Consider the following 16271-nt stretch of genomic DNA (forward strand, 5'->3'; position numbering starts at 1 on the left):
TTTGATTTTGGGAAGTATGTCACAAAATATCAAAGTGGTTTGAAGGTTTGAATAGGATCACAAATCTTTATGAAACAATATTTAATTATCCCTTTATTTGAAATGACAATAAAAGATACTCAAGGCAAAAACAGCAAGTTACATCATTGTGAGCAAAATGTAACTCCCTTCATACTAAGACTCAGTGTTAAGTAATCAAAGATGTGATAAACACAGGAAATTATTTTGGCAACAAGAATGATTTTTTAGGCAGATACTTTAAAAGAAAAAGAAAAAGTTTTGCTTATAATTTCTTATGGAGAGCAGACCAGTTCAAGAAAACTCTATACTTTTAACAGAGAGAAAACAAAAACTTTGCACCAGTGCACTTTTGAGGTTAAAACTCATTTAGTTATTTAAATGTATCATAATCTTAGCCAGTATTGGCCATACATAAAATTTCTTTCCAAGGATCCTTTCTTCATAAACCTAGAACATTCTTTTTTACATTTAGATGTTGTCTTAAATGTTTCCTCTTGAAATAACTGGTCCCAGATTAGGACAAACTTATTTTCTTTTCCTCAATAAATAAGTCTTTTTATTCTTCACACTTTTTCTTACCAACAGCACATATCTTACTTTCTTCACGTACAGAGTTATTTCCCTTGTTATTTCTAGTGATCTTAGTTATGTTTATCAGAATCCTTTTTTTCTAATATACATGATTTTATTACAAATTTTTTTAAAAAACAAAATGCAACATTCTAAAAACCCCAAAATTTACTATTGATACTAATTCCTACAAGTTTGCAGTGCTACAATACACAAGTCAAGAAATTAAGAAAACCATTAAATATTTAGAAACATTCAACATCAGAAGCTTTAAAATCTAACTGTATGTAGTAGCCCCTCAAAAAGCTACAACCTGCATTTTTTAAAAAGTATTTTCTCTACAAAGACTCCTATCAGCTCTACAAAAATCTGTACAGTTTTTATACTGAAGCTAATATTGAGCTGCACTTGAATTCACATTCTTAGCAAAACAATTGCCTGAGCACACACGCACACTCCACACATATCATTACAAGATAGCCATTTATTCTTCATCTTCCTCCTCCTCCTCATCATCTTCATCTTCAGCCTCCTCTTCCTCTTCCTCCTCATCCTCTGGTTCATTCTTCTTCTTTGAACCTGTTGGCCTGCCAGGGCCCTTCTTCCCGCTTCACTTTTGCCCTTGGCGTGATATGCAGCAATAGCCTTTTCATACTTCTCCTTCAGCTTAGCTGCTTTCTGTTCATATGGTTGTTTGTCTTTGGTTGACTGTTCAGACCACATTTCACCCAATTTTTTTTTGCAGTATCCCCAATGGATAAACCAGGGTGTTCACTTTTGATCTCTGGGTGATGTTCAGAGCACAACAGGAAGAAAGCAGACGGAGGCCTTTTAGGAGCATTGGGATCTTTTTTCTCTCCTTTCTTGTCACCTTTGGGAGGAACATAATTTTTCATCTCCCTGTCATAGCGAGCTGTGTCACTTTTTGCCATATCTTCAAATTTCGACTTTCCCTTTGCAGACATAATCTTCCAATCTCTCCAAACATTTCTTGGAGAATTCGGCGAAATTGACGGAAGAGTCTGGGTGTTTCTTCTTGTGCTTTTCCCGGCAGGTCTGCACGAAGAAAGTGCATGAAGACATCTTGCCCTGCGGCCTGTTGGGGTCTCCTTTACCCATGGTGACAGACGGCGTCTACCTGGTGGTAGCTTTTCCTCAGAGTCCCGCGGAGAGGCCGGATCCACCAGAGACGCTTCCTTCCCAGGGCTCCAGCGTGAACTGGTTTTGTTTATCAGAATTCTTAATGCTTCCAAACCTTAATGTCCAGGGAAAACCTAGTTGTAAGCAATTGTGAACTTGGTTACAGCAGAATTCTTTAGACTGACAAATTGATGAATACATTTTATAATTTAGAAATGTGCTTTTTTCATAATACGGTCTTTCAATAAAGCTTGGAATCTGTTTATCAACAGACACAAATTTATCTTTAGTTTCTCTATAATAAGACAAAAGCAGATAAAACTCTGTTCATTATTTTATATTATTTACATCTGTTTAATTTACTTATTTTTAACAATAATGCTCAGACTGTCCCTAAACCTCATGAGGCATTAGGTAAAAATCAATGATTATCCTATGGTATCTTTTTCTCCTGGTCAGTTTGAAACAAATATACCATGAACTTATTTGACTTTTAGTAGACACAAGCAGAATAAAAGTTTTATATTTAATGTTGGTAACTCTAAAGGCATATCTATTTTAAGCAAACCAAAAACCTTAAATTAGCTTTAGTACCAGATATTTTCCCAGATTGTGTGAACCTGAAAAACATTTGGGCGAGTTTTTACCTTTGTGAGTTTAGAATGCCCAATCCTTACAAGTGCTTCCTTTCAAACTAACTAAATAGAGCTCTTTTGCAAATTAATTTTAGTAATACCTCCCATTGGTAGAGAAAACATCTCACAGGTACACCATCCATGGACACACACACACAAAATACACATACAAGATGCACACAAAATCCTAATTTTGTTTTTACTAATGTTTGTGAAGAGGATATTATAGGCCCAACTTTTAAAAACTTCCATATTTTATTTATTTATTTGTTTATTTATGATTTTGAAAAACTTTCCCCTAAGTTTGCATTTCCCTCTTTTCATTCTTGTTTTTTCTTCTTTAGTCTCAGGAGATTGTGGGGTGCATTTACATTTTGAAGACATGAGATTTGAAATTTCAAGGGACAGAGAAAGAATGTAAAAAATTGTTTCTCTTGAGTTTCAGGGTAATTGCTATATAAAATTTACCATTTTTAAAAACACCCTTTTTGTTCCAATATCCTGATCTTTTATAATATTCACAAACATCTTGAGAGTAATAGGCAAGATTTGGAGGTTGATCGAGGTAGGTGGGCTTTAACTTGTTTCTAGAGTTGTATTTGTGCTTTTGTAGAGATTTGTAAGATATGGAAAGTTGTTCCTCATTCCCCAAAACCTGGATTACAGCCTGAATATCAAGTCACTGCCCCATCTTGTTAACTAAATTTTCTTCTTTATATCAGGGAGAATCTTAACTAAAATGGAAACCAATTTATGCCGTTCTATAGTCTATCTAAGGCATTTTAGCAAAAGCTTTTTTTGTCGATATAGAATGTAACTTACGCTTCTATCACCCCTGAATATTGGCCTTCAACTGATCATTTGTATAGGTCATAGAAGAAATTTTGGACATTTGTTTCCTCTGTGAAGAGGTTGTAAATATAGTCAAAGAATCCTTGTAATTCCTCTCTAACTCTGGTTGGAGCTTCTGAAAGTAAAGGTAAAAAGGCTTTATACTTTAAAAGCTCTGCTGCTGTCCAGGGGACATGAATTTCTTATGGTGGGGGTCTGCAAACACATTGTATAAGAATTCCTGAGGCTGGCAGGGCTTGAGTACAGAGCCCTGGAAAATAGGAGCAAAGAGAGCCTTGTTGGCAGTCCCTGGTGCTTTTGTGAAATTCACTTTCTGGCTTTCAGCACGGATAGGAGCAACCTGGATACTCTGAACCTAGACATCAGGCCAGAATGCGCTCTTTAAATCTTGTAGGGGAAGGGAAGTTAAGACAGGCACACAAGGCCAGAGTTTTAGAAGGGGAAACACAACAAATGAAGAGAAAAAAAAAAAAGAGAGAGAGAGACACAAACCAGAAACCAGAATCATCTCCAGAGAACAAAGGGATGGTTCCCAGAGGGGAGATGGGTGGGGGCTGTGTGGGGTAGGGGAAGGGCATGAAGAGTCCACTTATTGTGATGAGTACTGAGTAAGGTATAGAAGTAAAAGAAACCAACTGTAATGCCAGTGAAAAACTCAATGAAACTAAAAGAAACAAGGACAAGACAAAAGGGAATTTACACTGCTCAGGAACGTTTGTTTTTGTCTAAAGTTGAACTTCTTCTATCTTGTCAAGGGAGTCCTTAAGGTTAGCAATGATACTAATAGGACAACTGAGAACTCTTTATAAAATATATATGTTTTCTTTTTTTAAAATTTTTTTATTTTTGTGTTAATCACCATACATTACATCATTAGTTTTTGATGTAGTGTTCCATGATTCATTGTTTGTGCATAACACCCAGTGCTCCACGCAGAACATGAAAATATATATGTTTTCAAAATATAGCTAATTTAAAGGATTCATCATCTTTTTGTGACTGAACCCAGGACACAGAGGTGTCCAGAGAGGGCATAGATGATGCAGCCTCCACGATCCAGAAGCTTACTCCCCAAATTACCCCAAGAAAGCAAAGGCCTTCAGTGCACAGTTAGGGTGGTATATAGTGGAAATGCTGTCTCCAGCCTCCCATGAAAATGTGAGACACCTCCCCTCATAGACCTCTAATCTGTGACATCACATAGGTGCTTCTGGAATGGGACTTCCCAGCACTAACAAGCAATGAGGGTTGAGACTACAAAGGTTCTCATGGGCTGGAACCTCTCATGACAAACACCCCCGAGAACTGGCACAACCTGACAGAGATAGAGACTTGGATCCCCAGTCTACTTGGCTGGCCACCAAGGTTTACCTCAGTGAGTGCACCCTCTGGATGGTGGAGATCAAAGAGAATATCCTCACTGGTCATAAAGCCAATCTCTTAGGACATAGAAGAAAACAAAAGGAAGAATCTACCAGGTTTATTCTAGCCTTGGGTCTCATGGAGCCTAAATAACACCAAGGAGGAATGTGCCATGGGGTTGGGGAGTGTGGGTTGTATACAGTGTACCTTGTTGCATGGAGGTTCTTGAGGCTGGTGGGTGACTAGTGTCTGTCTACCTCATCCCATGACCAGCTCATCCTATCATGGGAATCCTCTTGAGGTGGTGAGCAATCTAATAGGTTTTAAGTGATCTACTTGTGTCCCCCAATTTTTCAGCTTTGGCTTCCAAGATGTCTCTTAGCAACAGATAACAACATACATGACATAGACCAAGGAAAACAGAGACCATCTCTGGGAAGAAATGGATCAGTAACTAAAGAGTACCCAACCAAATTGAACCAAAGAGTCACTAAGCCCAAGGAACTAGTTCCACACTATTTTCTCCTGCTCATCTAAATTGAGAAAGGGAGAAAATGGACTCTGATCACTTTTGTTCCATTGGCCTGTGCAGATAGGGTTTCCAGGAGTCAGACATGGTAAGAAATCTTACCTACTGCTGGCTCTCTGTCAGATGTCCCAAGGATGTCTCAGCTGCAGCAGTGTCGGGGGTGAGCAGTGTCCAGCTGGTTAAAGTATCCTGCTGACTATGCCAAGTGTTGGGGAGCAAGAATATCACATCCCATTCTTGGGGAGCCTGAGTTCCTGTCCCATTCAAGGTCCTTCTAGCTGGACCTAGAATCAAATTGACATGAGACAGATTAACAGGAGAAAATCAAATTGAATAGCATAAGTGTGGGGAATCCACACAGACATGGTAGCCAGGCATAATGGGGTACCAATGTCATCCTAAGTTAAGAGAAGGGGTTAAGGGCTTGGGACTCCAAAGAGAAGGAAAGTAATTCACAGGAAGAGGAAAACCAGTAAATGTTTGGTAAACAAATATTTGCCCTGCTATGTGGTTGAGCTCTTCAGATAAAATTTATCCCTGGTAATAATCCTATTCTGCAAAGACCCTGCAGTTTGAGATTCTTCTATGTAGTTAAGGGAGGGGTAAAAGTTTCTCTGGAGCCCTCAGTGTCCCAAGGGTCTTTAGCTGGGAATAATCTTCATGCTGAAGTGGCTTATCTTGGAGTGGGGGCTGCCTTCAGCCCCTAGACGTGTTTGTGTTCACTTGTGAGAGCTGAGCCTTCTCCTGCCATTAGAGGTCTCAGTGAACCCTGGGGTTTCCACCTGAGACAAAGAATGTGTGAAGGGGTGGGGGCAGAAACATTGGTCTCCCCTCAAACTTTTCCCTCCCACCCTTTCTCAAGTTTTACTGAGGTGTAATTTGATAGAACAAACCGCATCCACTTAGAGTTCACAGTTCGAAACATTTTCTTCTTCTTCTTCTTCTTTTTTTTTTTTTTTTTGCTACTTCTCAAATTTTACTCGTGGTACAATTTTGGGGTGGTGTTCACTTCTATGTGTTCAACACAGACATCATTTCAGGGAAGCACCACCATACACATACAAAGCAATGCTATCCCCTCGTCGGAATGTCTTTGACTATAACTTCTGTTTCTCTAATGGCAGGCAGTCCAGCTGGTGGGTGAGGTTAGGACTTCAAGTGCTGATGTGGCTTCTGTGGACTGTGGTTCCCACGTGCGCTGGCTCAGCTTTCTGGAGCCTTGCAGGTGCTGCTTGGATGTGCCCCCACGTGCGCCCTCCAGTGGCCAGTCTGTGACTGGGGATAGTCTTCCCCAAGCTCTCAAAGTGGGTATTGCCTCCAGGGTCTGATCAGGTGCGCACAGCTGGGGCGCGAGCCTGGGAGGTCTCGGGTCCCTTTCTTCAGGGACTTCTTCTTCTCCATCCCCCCAGCATCCCCTCCCACCTTCCAGAACCTCCACCACCTCCCTTCCTGGTCCACTGGCTGGGAAGCTGGGCAAGCTGAGGCTTTTCTGTCCCAGTCTGCTGCGTACTTCCTGTGTTTGGGGTTTGCTTCCAGGGCCAAGCAGAGGGAGGACAAAGAGAAGAGGCAGTGGTATTCCGCGCCAGGTTCTGGGACCCTAGCTCTTCTGGGCAGCAAGGACTCTCCTCCTTCTGAGTTCCAGCTGTCGGCCCCAAGCGGCTGCAGGTGGAATTGCGCTTCTGTCCTGAGTCTTTCTGAGGACCTGGTGGGAGGGAAAGAAAACATAAACACCAAGAAAACTCCTGGAATCTGCCTCCCCTCTTCCCTAGGGCTTATTTTCTCGCTCATCCTGAGCTCTTAGGGTCCCTGCTGAGTGAGCACTTTCAGGCTGTGAGCCGTAGGGTTCATGCTCAGGCAGGAGGCTAGAGAAGGAAACATAATCAAGAAACTAACAGCTGCAGTGCTGTTATATCTGGTCTGGTTTCCTTCCTCAGTCTCCTGCTAAAGTTCATTTTGCGGAATGCTCAGATAGCTGCTGAAGGTATTCTGTCTGGGTTCTTACCTGGAGTCAGGGGAAGAGGTCCGTGGAGTGTGATGGCATCATTTCACCTGATTTGGAAGCCTGCAGCATAGATTTGCGAGAGCAAATATGGGAAACATGGTGAATGACCACCAATACAGGAATACTTAATTATGCCACAGCCACACAAAGGACCATTAAGGAAGCTGTTTTTTTATTAAAAGATTTTATTTATTTTGACAGAGAGAGAGAGAGAGACAGCGAGAGAGGGAACACCAGCAGGGGAGTGGGAGAGGGAGAAGCAGACTTCCCATGGAGCAGGGAGCCCAGTGTGGGGCTCAATTCCAGGAACCTGGGATCATGACCTGAGCCGAAGGCAGACACTTAATGACTGAGCCACCCAGGCGCCCCAAGGAAGCTATTTTTTTTAAAAGATATTTATTTACTTGAGATACAGAGAGGGAGTGAGAGAGACCTGGGGGGTAGAGGCAGAGGGAAAGGGAGAGAGAATCCTCAAGGAGACTCTGGACTGAGATCAGAGTTGGACTCCTGATCCAACCCAGGACCTTGAGATCATGACCGGAGCCTAAATCAAGAGTTGGCCAATTAACGGACTTAGCCACCGAGGGGCCCCGTTAAGGAAGATAATTAAAGGATTAAGTAAGCACAGGTGTAATGGCTTGGAGAGATTCACGGTAAAATTTAAAACCTTTTTATTGGAGTATCAAATACACACAGAAAGTGCACACATTAGAAGTGCACAGCTCAATACATTTGCACAAATAAATCACACCCATGCAACTAGCTCCTAGATCAAGAAACAAACACTCCCATCCCCCAGGAGGTTCTTTAACTTCATAAAGTTTCTGGGGAAACCAAGGCAGTAGGGAGGATGCTAGAGGCCACCTTTGGTCCTCTTCATTCTGGAATTTAGAAGAGCCCTCTGCCCACTCTCGTGAAAGCATAGCTTGTAGTTCAAGAAGGGACAGAAGCTTAAAGAATCTGGCCCACTCCGACATCCCTGTTTCACAAGCTGTGTTGCCCCCACATACTCAGAGCCCCGAGCAGCTATGTTATGGCTCATTCTCCATTACAGTCAGATGGCCAACCACAACCAGCCCTTGAGGCATGTGTGGTATATAAAAGAGAAGGACCAAACCACACAGTGAGTAGAGTTCTGAAAACATCAGCAAGCGGAGAGCAAAAAGGGGCTTTTGAAATGAAAATATAATTCATACACTGAACATTTCATCCAAAGATTGGAAGAGACAGTAAACACAAAAAGCCAAACCAAATCCTCCCAAGAGGTAGAACTAACCTCATAAATGTGGAAAACATAAAAGAAAAAAGGAGACATAAGAATAGACTCAGAGAATGAAAGGGGATGGAGGACAGAGGGAGGAGAGGACATGTGAAGGATGAGGGGAGCCCTGTGGGAAAGTCCCTTAGGAGGACATTAGCAGAAGCAGTTTGGGACTGGGAAGAGGCCCTAGTCCACAGTCAGGGGAAATATGCCAACAGGTGGCAGAGGAAGTGTCTAGACCACAGTGAAGCTGATGGGAGAGGCCACTTCTCCTTCCTTAAAATCTCCCCATGGCACCTCTGCATCAGAGGGACTCAAGACCTCAGGGGGAAGCCTGAGAGGGAGGGGCCTGACACAGCTCCTCCTGCATCCGGGTAAATGGCACCCTGGGCAGTGGGACGCTTTGCTTCCCCAAATCATTGAGACAACTCATGTCAGCCATAAACTCCTAAAGGAAAGCATGGCCTTTCTCCTAATTTTTGAAATTAGGAAGTAACTGAAGAAAAAAATTAGGGAAGTAGATGAGAGAAACTCTAAAAGAACGATTTAGAGAAATAGAATGCATTTTGCCTCTGAGCTCAGTTCCAGTCCCTGGAGGACAGTGGGCATTAGCTGAGCACCGGGTAGACAATCCCAGCAGGATATGTGGCTGCTCTCGGTTCTGTTCCTTCCCATCGTCCAAGGTGAGTGGGGTGGGTGCTTCAGGACAGAGCACCTGCAGAGCTGGGCAGAAAGCAGACAGGTTCTGTCCTGGGGGAAATGGCAGGGACTTTAACTGATCCAGACCTTTTCTCATCAAAAAATTAAAAAAAAAATTTTTTTACCTGACAGCTTCTAAGTTAGGTGTTGGGGAAAGAAAATAAAAATAAATAATATGGTGCCTGTTTTTAGGGCACTGTTTGCCATCCCTGGCATATAGATGGATAGACAGATGATGGATGATGGATGGATGGATGGATGGATAGATATATACATGCAGAAATATATACATAACGTACATAATGTCAATTCCTGAGGAACTTTTAAGGAACCAGAATCTCAGGCTCCAGCTGAGACCCACTGAGACAAAATGGGGTTGAGACATCTGGATCATTTAAAAGCCTGCACAGTGGTCTTGACTTACAGCTACAGTTGAGACCCTCTCTTCTGAAGAACTCAGAGTAGAGAGGAAGACAGGGAGCAAAACCTGGGTGTGACAGGTTCTCGGGAGAGCTGCTCAACCACACATATTAGCCTGCCTGAATCTCTGCTCTGGATGAGCCAAAAATCAGAACATCGTCCGGTTTGGTCAGTGCAACAACCAAGACACAATGAGTGGTGTCACGAGGGAGGAAAGACAGAGATTAGAAGGTGTCTATTTCTGGGCTGGATGTCAAATCCTTGGAGGCAGCTGTTTCTTGAAGCTCAGAGAAGACAGGAGCTCTAAGGTAGGAACATCTGAACCCCACCTCTGTTCCTTCTCATCCTCCAGAATCACGTAGCTTGGGGCAGGATGCAGACAGTGTCTCTTCTGGGAAGGAGGTCATCATGGGAAATAAAATGACCCCATTTACTCATCCACTGACTTCTTCATGATATGTGTAGAAGTAAAACACTCTGATGTGGAGATTTGCATGTACAACACTTATTGGGAACATTTGCATGTTATTATTTTCTTAACTGGGAAGTTCATAAAAGAGTTACATATGCATGTGAATCATAAGAGCAAAATACCATAGACTGAGTGGCTTGAACTAGAGAAATTTCTTTTCTCACAGTTTGAAGGCTGGGGAGTCCAAGATCAAGGTGCAGGCAGATTCAGTTCATGATGAAAGCTCTCTTTCTGGTTTTCAGGCAGCCACCTTCTCACAGTGACCTCCACTTTGTGCATAGGCAAGGAGAGGCAGAGAGAGTGAGAGACAGAGACAGAGACAGAGATAGACAGAGACAGAGATAGACAGAGACAGAGAGAAAGAATGAGAGAGAAGCTCTCTGGTGTCTTTTCTTTTTTTTTAAACTTTTTTATTGTTATGTTAATCACCATATATTACATCATTAGTTTTTGATGTAGTGTTCCATGATTCATTGTTTGTTCATAACACCCAGTGCTCCATGCAGAACGTGCCCTCCTCAATACCCATCACCAGGCTAACCCATCCCCCTACCCTCCTCCCCTCTAGAACCCTCAGTTTGTTTTTCAGAGTCCATCATCTCTCATGGTTCGTCTCCCCCTCTGACTTACTCCCCTTCATTCTTCCTCTCCTGTTATCTTCTTCTTTTTCTTTTTTCTTAAAATATGTTGCGTTATTTGTTTCAGAAGTACAGATCTGTGATTCAACAGTCTTGCACAATTCACAGCGCTCACCATAGCACATACCCTCCCCAATGTCTGTCACCCAGCCACCCCATCCCTCCCACCCCCAACCACTCCAGTAACACTCAGTTTGTTTCCTGAGATTATGAATTCCTCATATCAGTGAGGTCATATGACACATGTCTTTCTCTGATTGACTTATTTCACTAAGCATAAGACCCTCCAGTTCCATCCATGTCGTTGCAAATGGCAAGACCCCATTCCTTTTGATGGCTGCATAATATTCCATTGTGTATATATACCACTTCTTCTTTATCCATTCATCTGTCGATGGACATCTTGGCTCTTTCCACAGTTTGGCTATTGTGGACATTGCTGCTATAAACATTGGGGTGCACGTACCCCTTCGGGTCCCTACATTTGTATCTTTGGGGTAAATACCCAGTAGTGCAATTGCTGGATCGAATGGTAGCTCTAATTTCAACTGTTTGAGGAACCTCCATACTGTTTTCCAGAGTAGTTGCACCAGCTTGCATTCCCTCTCTGGTGTCTTTTCTTATGAGAGCACTGATCCCATCCTGAGGTCCCCATCACGATCTCCTCTAACCCTAATGCCCCCCCAAGGCCCCATCTTCACGTACCATCCCATTGGAGCTTAGGACTTCGACATGGGAATTGTGGGGTAACACAAACATTCAGTCCTCGACAATATGGGGCAGATTGATCAAGGGGCAAACAGCACAGGCTCATCTGTTGACGTTTGACATCACTACCACCCCTTCTAAGTCCTCTTCTGCATCACTGAGCAAAACCTGGGAATCACCTTTCCTCCAGTCACCTTCTTTTCTATGGGCTGGAGTTTGTCCATGGAAGCACCTGTCAGAGATTTAGAAGGTGGGAGAGCAGCCTTACCCTCTGGGGACAGCTGAAGTGTGCATGGTCAGATGAGAGATTCAGGGTGGCTTCCTGTCTCGCTCTTGGGAACCCTTACTCTGCTGGTAGAGGTTGAAGATAATTGGTGGGCGTTTCTCAGAATCACAGCAGCTTCTTATGGACTCTTGAGAGAACCCATCCTGGAACTTCTGTTGTGAACACAGTGTCAGCTTCCTTCACCATGAATCAATACAGACACTAGTACATAACTGCTCATAGCAACATTATTCACTGGGGCAAATTGTTGAAACAACCCATATATCATCAGCTGGTGAATGGATAAGCTAAATGTGTCCTTCCCTACCATGGACTGAGCCTTAACACACATTATGCTAAGTGGCTGAAGCCAGACAAGAAGGCTATGATTGTAGGATTCTGTTTATATGCAGTGTCCAGAATAGAGAAATCAATAGACAGAACGTAGATTAGTGGTTGCCAAAGGCTTCAGGGAAGAGGGACGTGGGGAATGACAAGGGGTAGAGGGTTTCTTTCTGCAGTGACCGAATTTCCTGGAATTAGAGGTGATGGTGGCACAACTTCATGTGGTGCCCACGTGAATACCCTAGAAACCACTGATGTATACACTTGAAATTCATGATAAGTGAATTATATCTCAATTTGTAAAGTCAACCAAAGTAAATTCTTTGCCTTTCACATGCTTTAATTCATCTTCAAAAGGAAGAAAATTATCCCTGTCTTTAACTTAGCAAATTGGAAAAAGAGCACAAATGGTAATCTGGAGGAATGAAGAGGAATAAAATTATACATATGAGAAACTAATAACTTGGAAATAAAAACAACACTTACCAACTAATCTCAAAACTGGTTTAATGTGTAAAAAATGTGCAGGAGGGGAGGAGAAACAAGGAGGAGGACATCCTGTAGCAGGTGTGAGCCACACAAATCACACAGCACATGTGGTCAGGAAGTGTAATTAAAACAGATATGAACATTTTAATTATAAAGGATACTTTCTAAATGTAAGACTTTATGCTAATACATACTCTATGAAATAGATAAACTATCTGGGAAAAAGAACCAAAACAATAGAACAGATTCAAGAACCATCAAAGAACTCAAATAGTCAATATTCAGGGGAAAACAATATCATGTAATCAAGAAATTATCCCATTAATGAATTTGCCAGATAGTTTTGTAGATAATTCTTAGGATTGTAAAGACACAGAAATTCCTTTGCTCTGTTTATGTGCTGGTCACCAGTGTTTTCAAGTTGAGAGGTTCCACACAAAATCTAGATTCCTGGCTACTCTAGAAAAATGAAAAGATCTGAAGCCGCAGAGCCCACATTTTGCACGAGGACAATGGGCTGAAGTGGACTGGGGCCAAGCCTTCTGTTGGGTCATTTGCTCTCCAGATGACATTGACCACAGGGAGCGGGAGGAGTGGATTATCGGAAGCTGTCACTGCTCAGTGTGGACATTTTTGTTTCTCTGAGATGTGTAGTTGTGCTCTTAGGTGATTTCTGTGATGGCTTTGACCCAGTGGAGTTTTGAAGGACAAAGGTCTGTCTTGTGGAAGATGTATTCCCTCTTTGTTACTCAACTCATCAGACTCTTGGGTTTATAGGAGCTATTTGTGATGCAGGAGTTTATGGCTCTGCCCTCAGGGGGTGGGGTGGGGTGGGGTGTGACAAGCACATGACTTTGTGTTTTCAGGCTCATCTGCCCTCATAGCAGTGTCCAATGCAGTGAGTGGCCCAGTGCGGGGCTCACTGACCGTGCAGTGTCGCTATGGACCCGGGTGGGAGACCTACAGTAAGTGGTGGTGTCAAGGAGCCGAGTGGAAAGACTGCCATATCCTGGTTCAAACCGACGGATCAGAGCAGGAAGTGAAGGGTCACCATGTGTCCATCAGGGACAATCAGAAATCGCGCACGTTCACCGTGACCATGGAGGAGCTCAGGTGGAACAATGCAGACACTTACTGGTGTGGGATTGAGAGATCTGGAACTGACCTTGGGGTCAAAGTTAAAGTGACCATTGACCCAGGTAAGAGTATGTGTGTGTGTGTGGATGTATCTTTTCAGGACCTGCTCTGTCATGGTCCCTGAGGTTCTTCTCCAGTGATTTAAGTGTTACACGGAGTGAACTGTCACACAGGGTGGTTGAGTCCTGATTTCTTCTAGGACCCCAACTGACCTCATGGGTTGGGAGGGACGGGGCTTCTCTTAGATGCTCTCATGGCTCCCAGCACCTCCTCCAGGATGGATCAAGCCTTTCTGGGCACCTGTTTCTCTGCACAGCACAGTGCCTAGTCTGTTGTCCATAGAGATCAAGGTGATGGTCCCAGTTTCATCCGTGGACCAAAGGACCTTCTTCCCTGGGACCCAGAGACCCCAATTCCTGCCAGTGCTTTCCTGGACCTCTGGTGCCCACGTGTCCTTGCTCGTTCTGGCATTTGGGGCCGGGACTTCATAGCGGCTGTTCCCACACCCTGTTCCATACCCAGGCTGAGAGGGAAGAGGCCCAGCACAGTGGGGTTGCTGTGGTTGATTCGTGAGGTCTGAAAAGGCCTCCCCAGTCAAAGGGCTCTTTAAATCTATCAAATACTTTTGTCTGCATCTATGACATGATCATATGATTTTTCTCCTTGACTATGTTAATGTGGTATATTATGCTTAACTGATTTTCTCATGTTCAAACAGTTTTGCCTTCTTGGGATAAACCCAACTTGGTGATGATGTATTATCTTGTTTATATAGAACCTGCTGTATTTTTTTTGCAGACTTTTGTATTTATGTTGAAGAGTGATTTTTTTGCTTACAACGTTATTTTTTGCAGTGCCCTTGTCAGGTTTTGGCATCAAGAGTATGCTAGTCTCATTAAATGGATTTGAGATTGTATCGTCTTTTCCTATGTCCTGGAATTTTTTGTGTAAGACACATATCATTCCTTAAATGTTATCACTTAGGTCAGTTGAAGCTCTATAGGTTTGGAGGTTCCTTCTGGAGATGGTTCAATTAATTAATTAATCAAGTAAGTAAGCTCTAGACCCAGGTGGGGCTGACCCCCTGACCTTGAGATCAAGAGTCCCACTCTGTTGACTGAGTCAGCCGGGTGCCCCTTCTAGAGACTTTTAACAACGGATTTGGTTCTTTCAAATAGTTGCAAGATGATTCAAGTTGTCTAACTCCTTTTGTGCTAATTTTAGCATATTTTATCGTTTTTGCTAGAAAGTTGTTTATTCCACCTAAAGTTTTGAATTTATTGGCATAAAATTCTTTAGATATCCTTTTTTTTTTTGTTTTTTGTTTTTTTTAAAGATTTTATTTATTTATTTGAGAGAGAGAGAATGAGAGATAGAGAGCACGAGAGGGAAGAGGGTCAGAGGGAGAAGCAGACTCCCTGCTGAGCAGGGAGCCCGATGTGGGACTCGATCCGGGGACTCCAGGACCATGACCTGAGCCGAAGGCAGTCGCTTAACCAACTGAGCCACCCAGGCGCCCTAGATATCCTTTTATTATCTTGTCCCCTTACTCCCTCTCCTTTTTAATATGCTCAGGATATTGTGTGATGTACCTTTTTTTTCATTCCTCATATCAATTATTCAGACCTATCATTTTATCATGAATATCTTGCAAGAGTTTTGTCTTGTTTAAAAAGTAATTGTTGGCTTTTTTAGTCTTCTCTATTTTATATTTCCTTTCTAATTCATAAGATTTTTCTTTTCTTCATTATTTCCTTCCATCTATTGACACCTGCAAGTGACCGTGCAGTGTCACTATGGCCCAGGGTGGGAGACCCACGTGAAGTCATGGTGTCCGGATGCTGATTTGAATAGCTGCACCATCCTTGTTCAAACCACTGGATCAGAGCTGAAGAAGAACCGGCTGTCCATCAATCAGAAAAAGCACACATTCTCCATGACCATTTGGGGCGAGTAAAACAACTTTTGAGAACAATCAGCTGTTGTTTTGATGAGTTGCTGTCCAGGCATTTTATAGTATGCCAACTCTGCTTACACCCAAAATCTAAAATTTAGATAAGGCCCCAAGCTTAGAATTCCTCCATAAGTTCCTACTTTGCTCTTCCTGGGGCACATTTCAAAATAACCACTTGGAGTTGAGCCCATGAAAAATCAGTGACCTTTGTCCTGACCACTCTATAAGTAACACGACCTGCCATGCTGCTCTCAGTATCCTGTTCGCTCGTGGTCTGGGATGGAGGACTGCCCTTCCCAGGCTCACTGGGCACCTCTCCCCTACAGCTGTAAGCAATAAACTTTGTGACTCTCCTTCCTTTGTGTGGGTGTATTCAAACTGTGCCTTCCATTAAAATGACCCTGGGTGTTTCATGTCCCCAAATTGGGAGCTTGGCTGTTGAGGGAGCTCCCTGCCCACCCATGTGGGTAGCTTGTGCCTCCTCATTCAGCAGATTCTGATGGGCATATTCTTAACTCAGTAACCAGCTCCAGCTTCTACATACACCACAGAACTCAGGCATTGGACGCAGACACGTCCTGGTGTGGGATTAGGAGACCAGAGCTGACCGTGGGTCCAAGTTAACCTGACCAATGACCCAGGGGAGCACTCTTCCCTCATGCACCACATGCCATCTCCTTGGCAAGAGGGAGCTAGTGAAATACTGAACAGATTCCCCAACTTTTATATTTATCTGTGGATTTTAGGAAAAGGTTATTTAAAAAGTACACAG

The 16271-nt window shown here is 43.0% G+C and overlaps 1 protein-coding gene and 1 pseudogene across 1 annotated transcript; one reads left to right on the top strand and one right to left on the bottom strand.

Annotated features, from left to right (window-relative positions):
• Positions 1-776: 776 nt before the first annotated feature.
• On the bottom strand, positions 777-1810 carry LOC112814360 (high mobility group protein B2 pseudogene; annotated as a pseudogene).
• Positions 1811-8915: 7105 nt separating this feature from the next.
• Positions 8916-15852, top strand: LOC112814449 (CMRF35-like molecule 5). Its single transcript, XM_025860014.2, has 3 exons — positions 8916-9055; positions 13275-13607; positions 15324-15852. Exons 1-3 carry the CDS (start codon positions 9016-9018, stop codon positions 15500-15502), a joined length of 552 nt encoding a protein of 183 aa, XP_025715799.1. The 5' UTR covers positions 8916-9015; the 3' UTR covers positions 15503-15852.
• The last annotated feature ends 419 nt before the right edge of the window (positions 15853-16271 follow it).

This window comes from Callorhinus ursinus, unplaced genomic scaffold (genome assembly GCF_003265705.2).
Source record: "Callorhinus ursinus isolate GAN/ISIS: 27379988/994484 unplaced genomic scaffold, GSC_fseal_2.0 scaffold68, whole genome shotgun sequence".
Taxonomy (NCBI): Eukaryota; Metazoa; Chordata; class Mammalia; order Carnivora; family Otariidae; genus Callorhinus; species Callorhinus ursinus.

Excerpts from the sequence above, each read along its gene's own strand:
- LOC112814449 (XM_025860014.2), top strand. The coding sequence starts at position 9,016 with ATGTGGCTGCTCTCGGTTCTGTTCCTTCCCATCGTCCAAG. Across the intron at positions 9,056-13,274 it reads GTTCCTTCCCATCGTCCAAG|GCTCATCTGCCCTCATAGCA; the intron begins GTGAGTGGGGTG and ends TTGTGTTTTCAG. Across the intron at positions 13,608-15,323 it reads TAAAGTGACCATTGACCCAG|TGACCGTGCAGTGTCACTAT; the intron begins GTAAGAGTATGT and ends GACACCTGCAAG.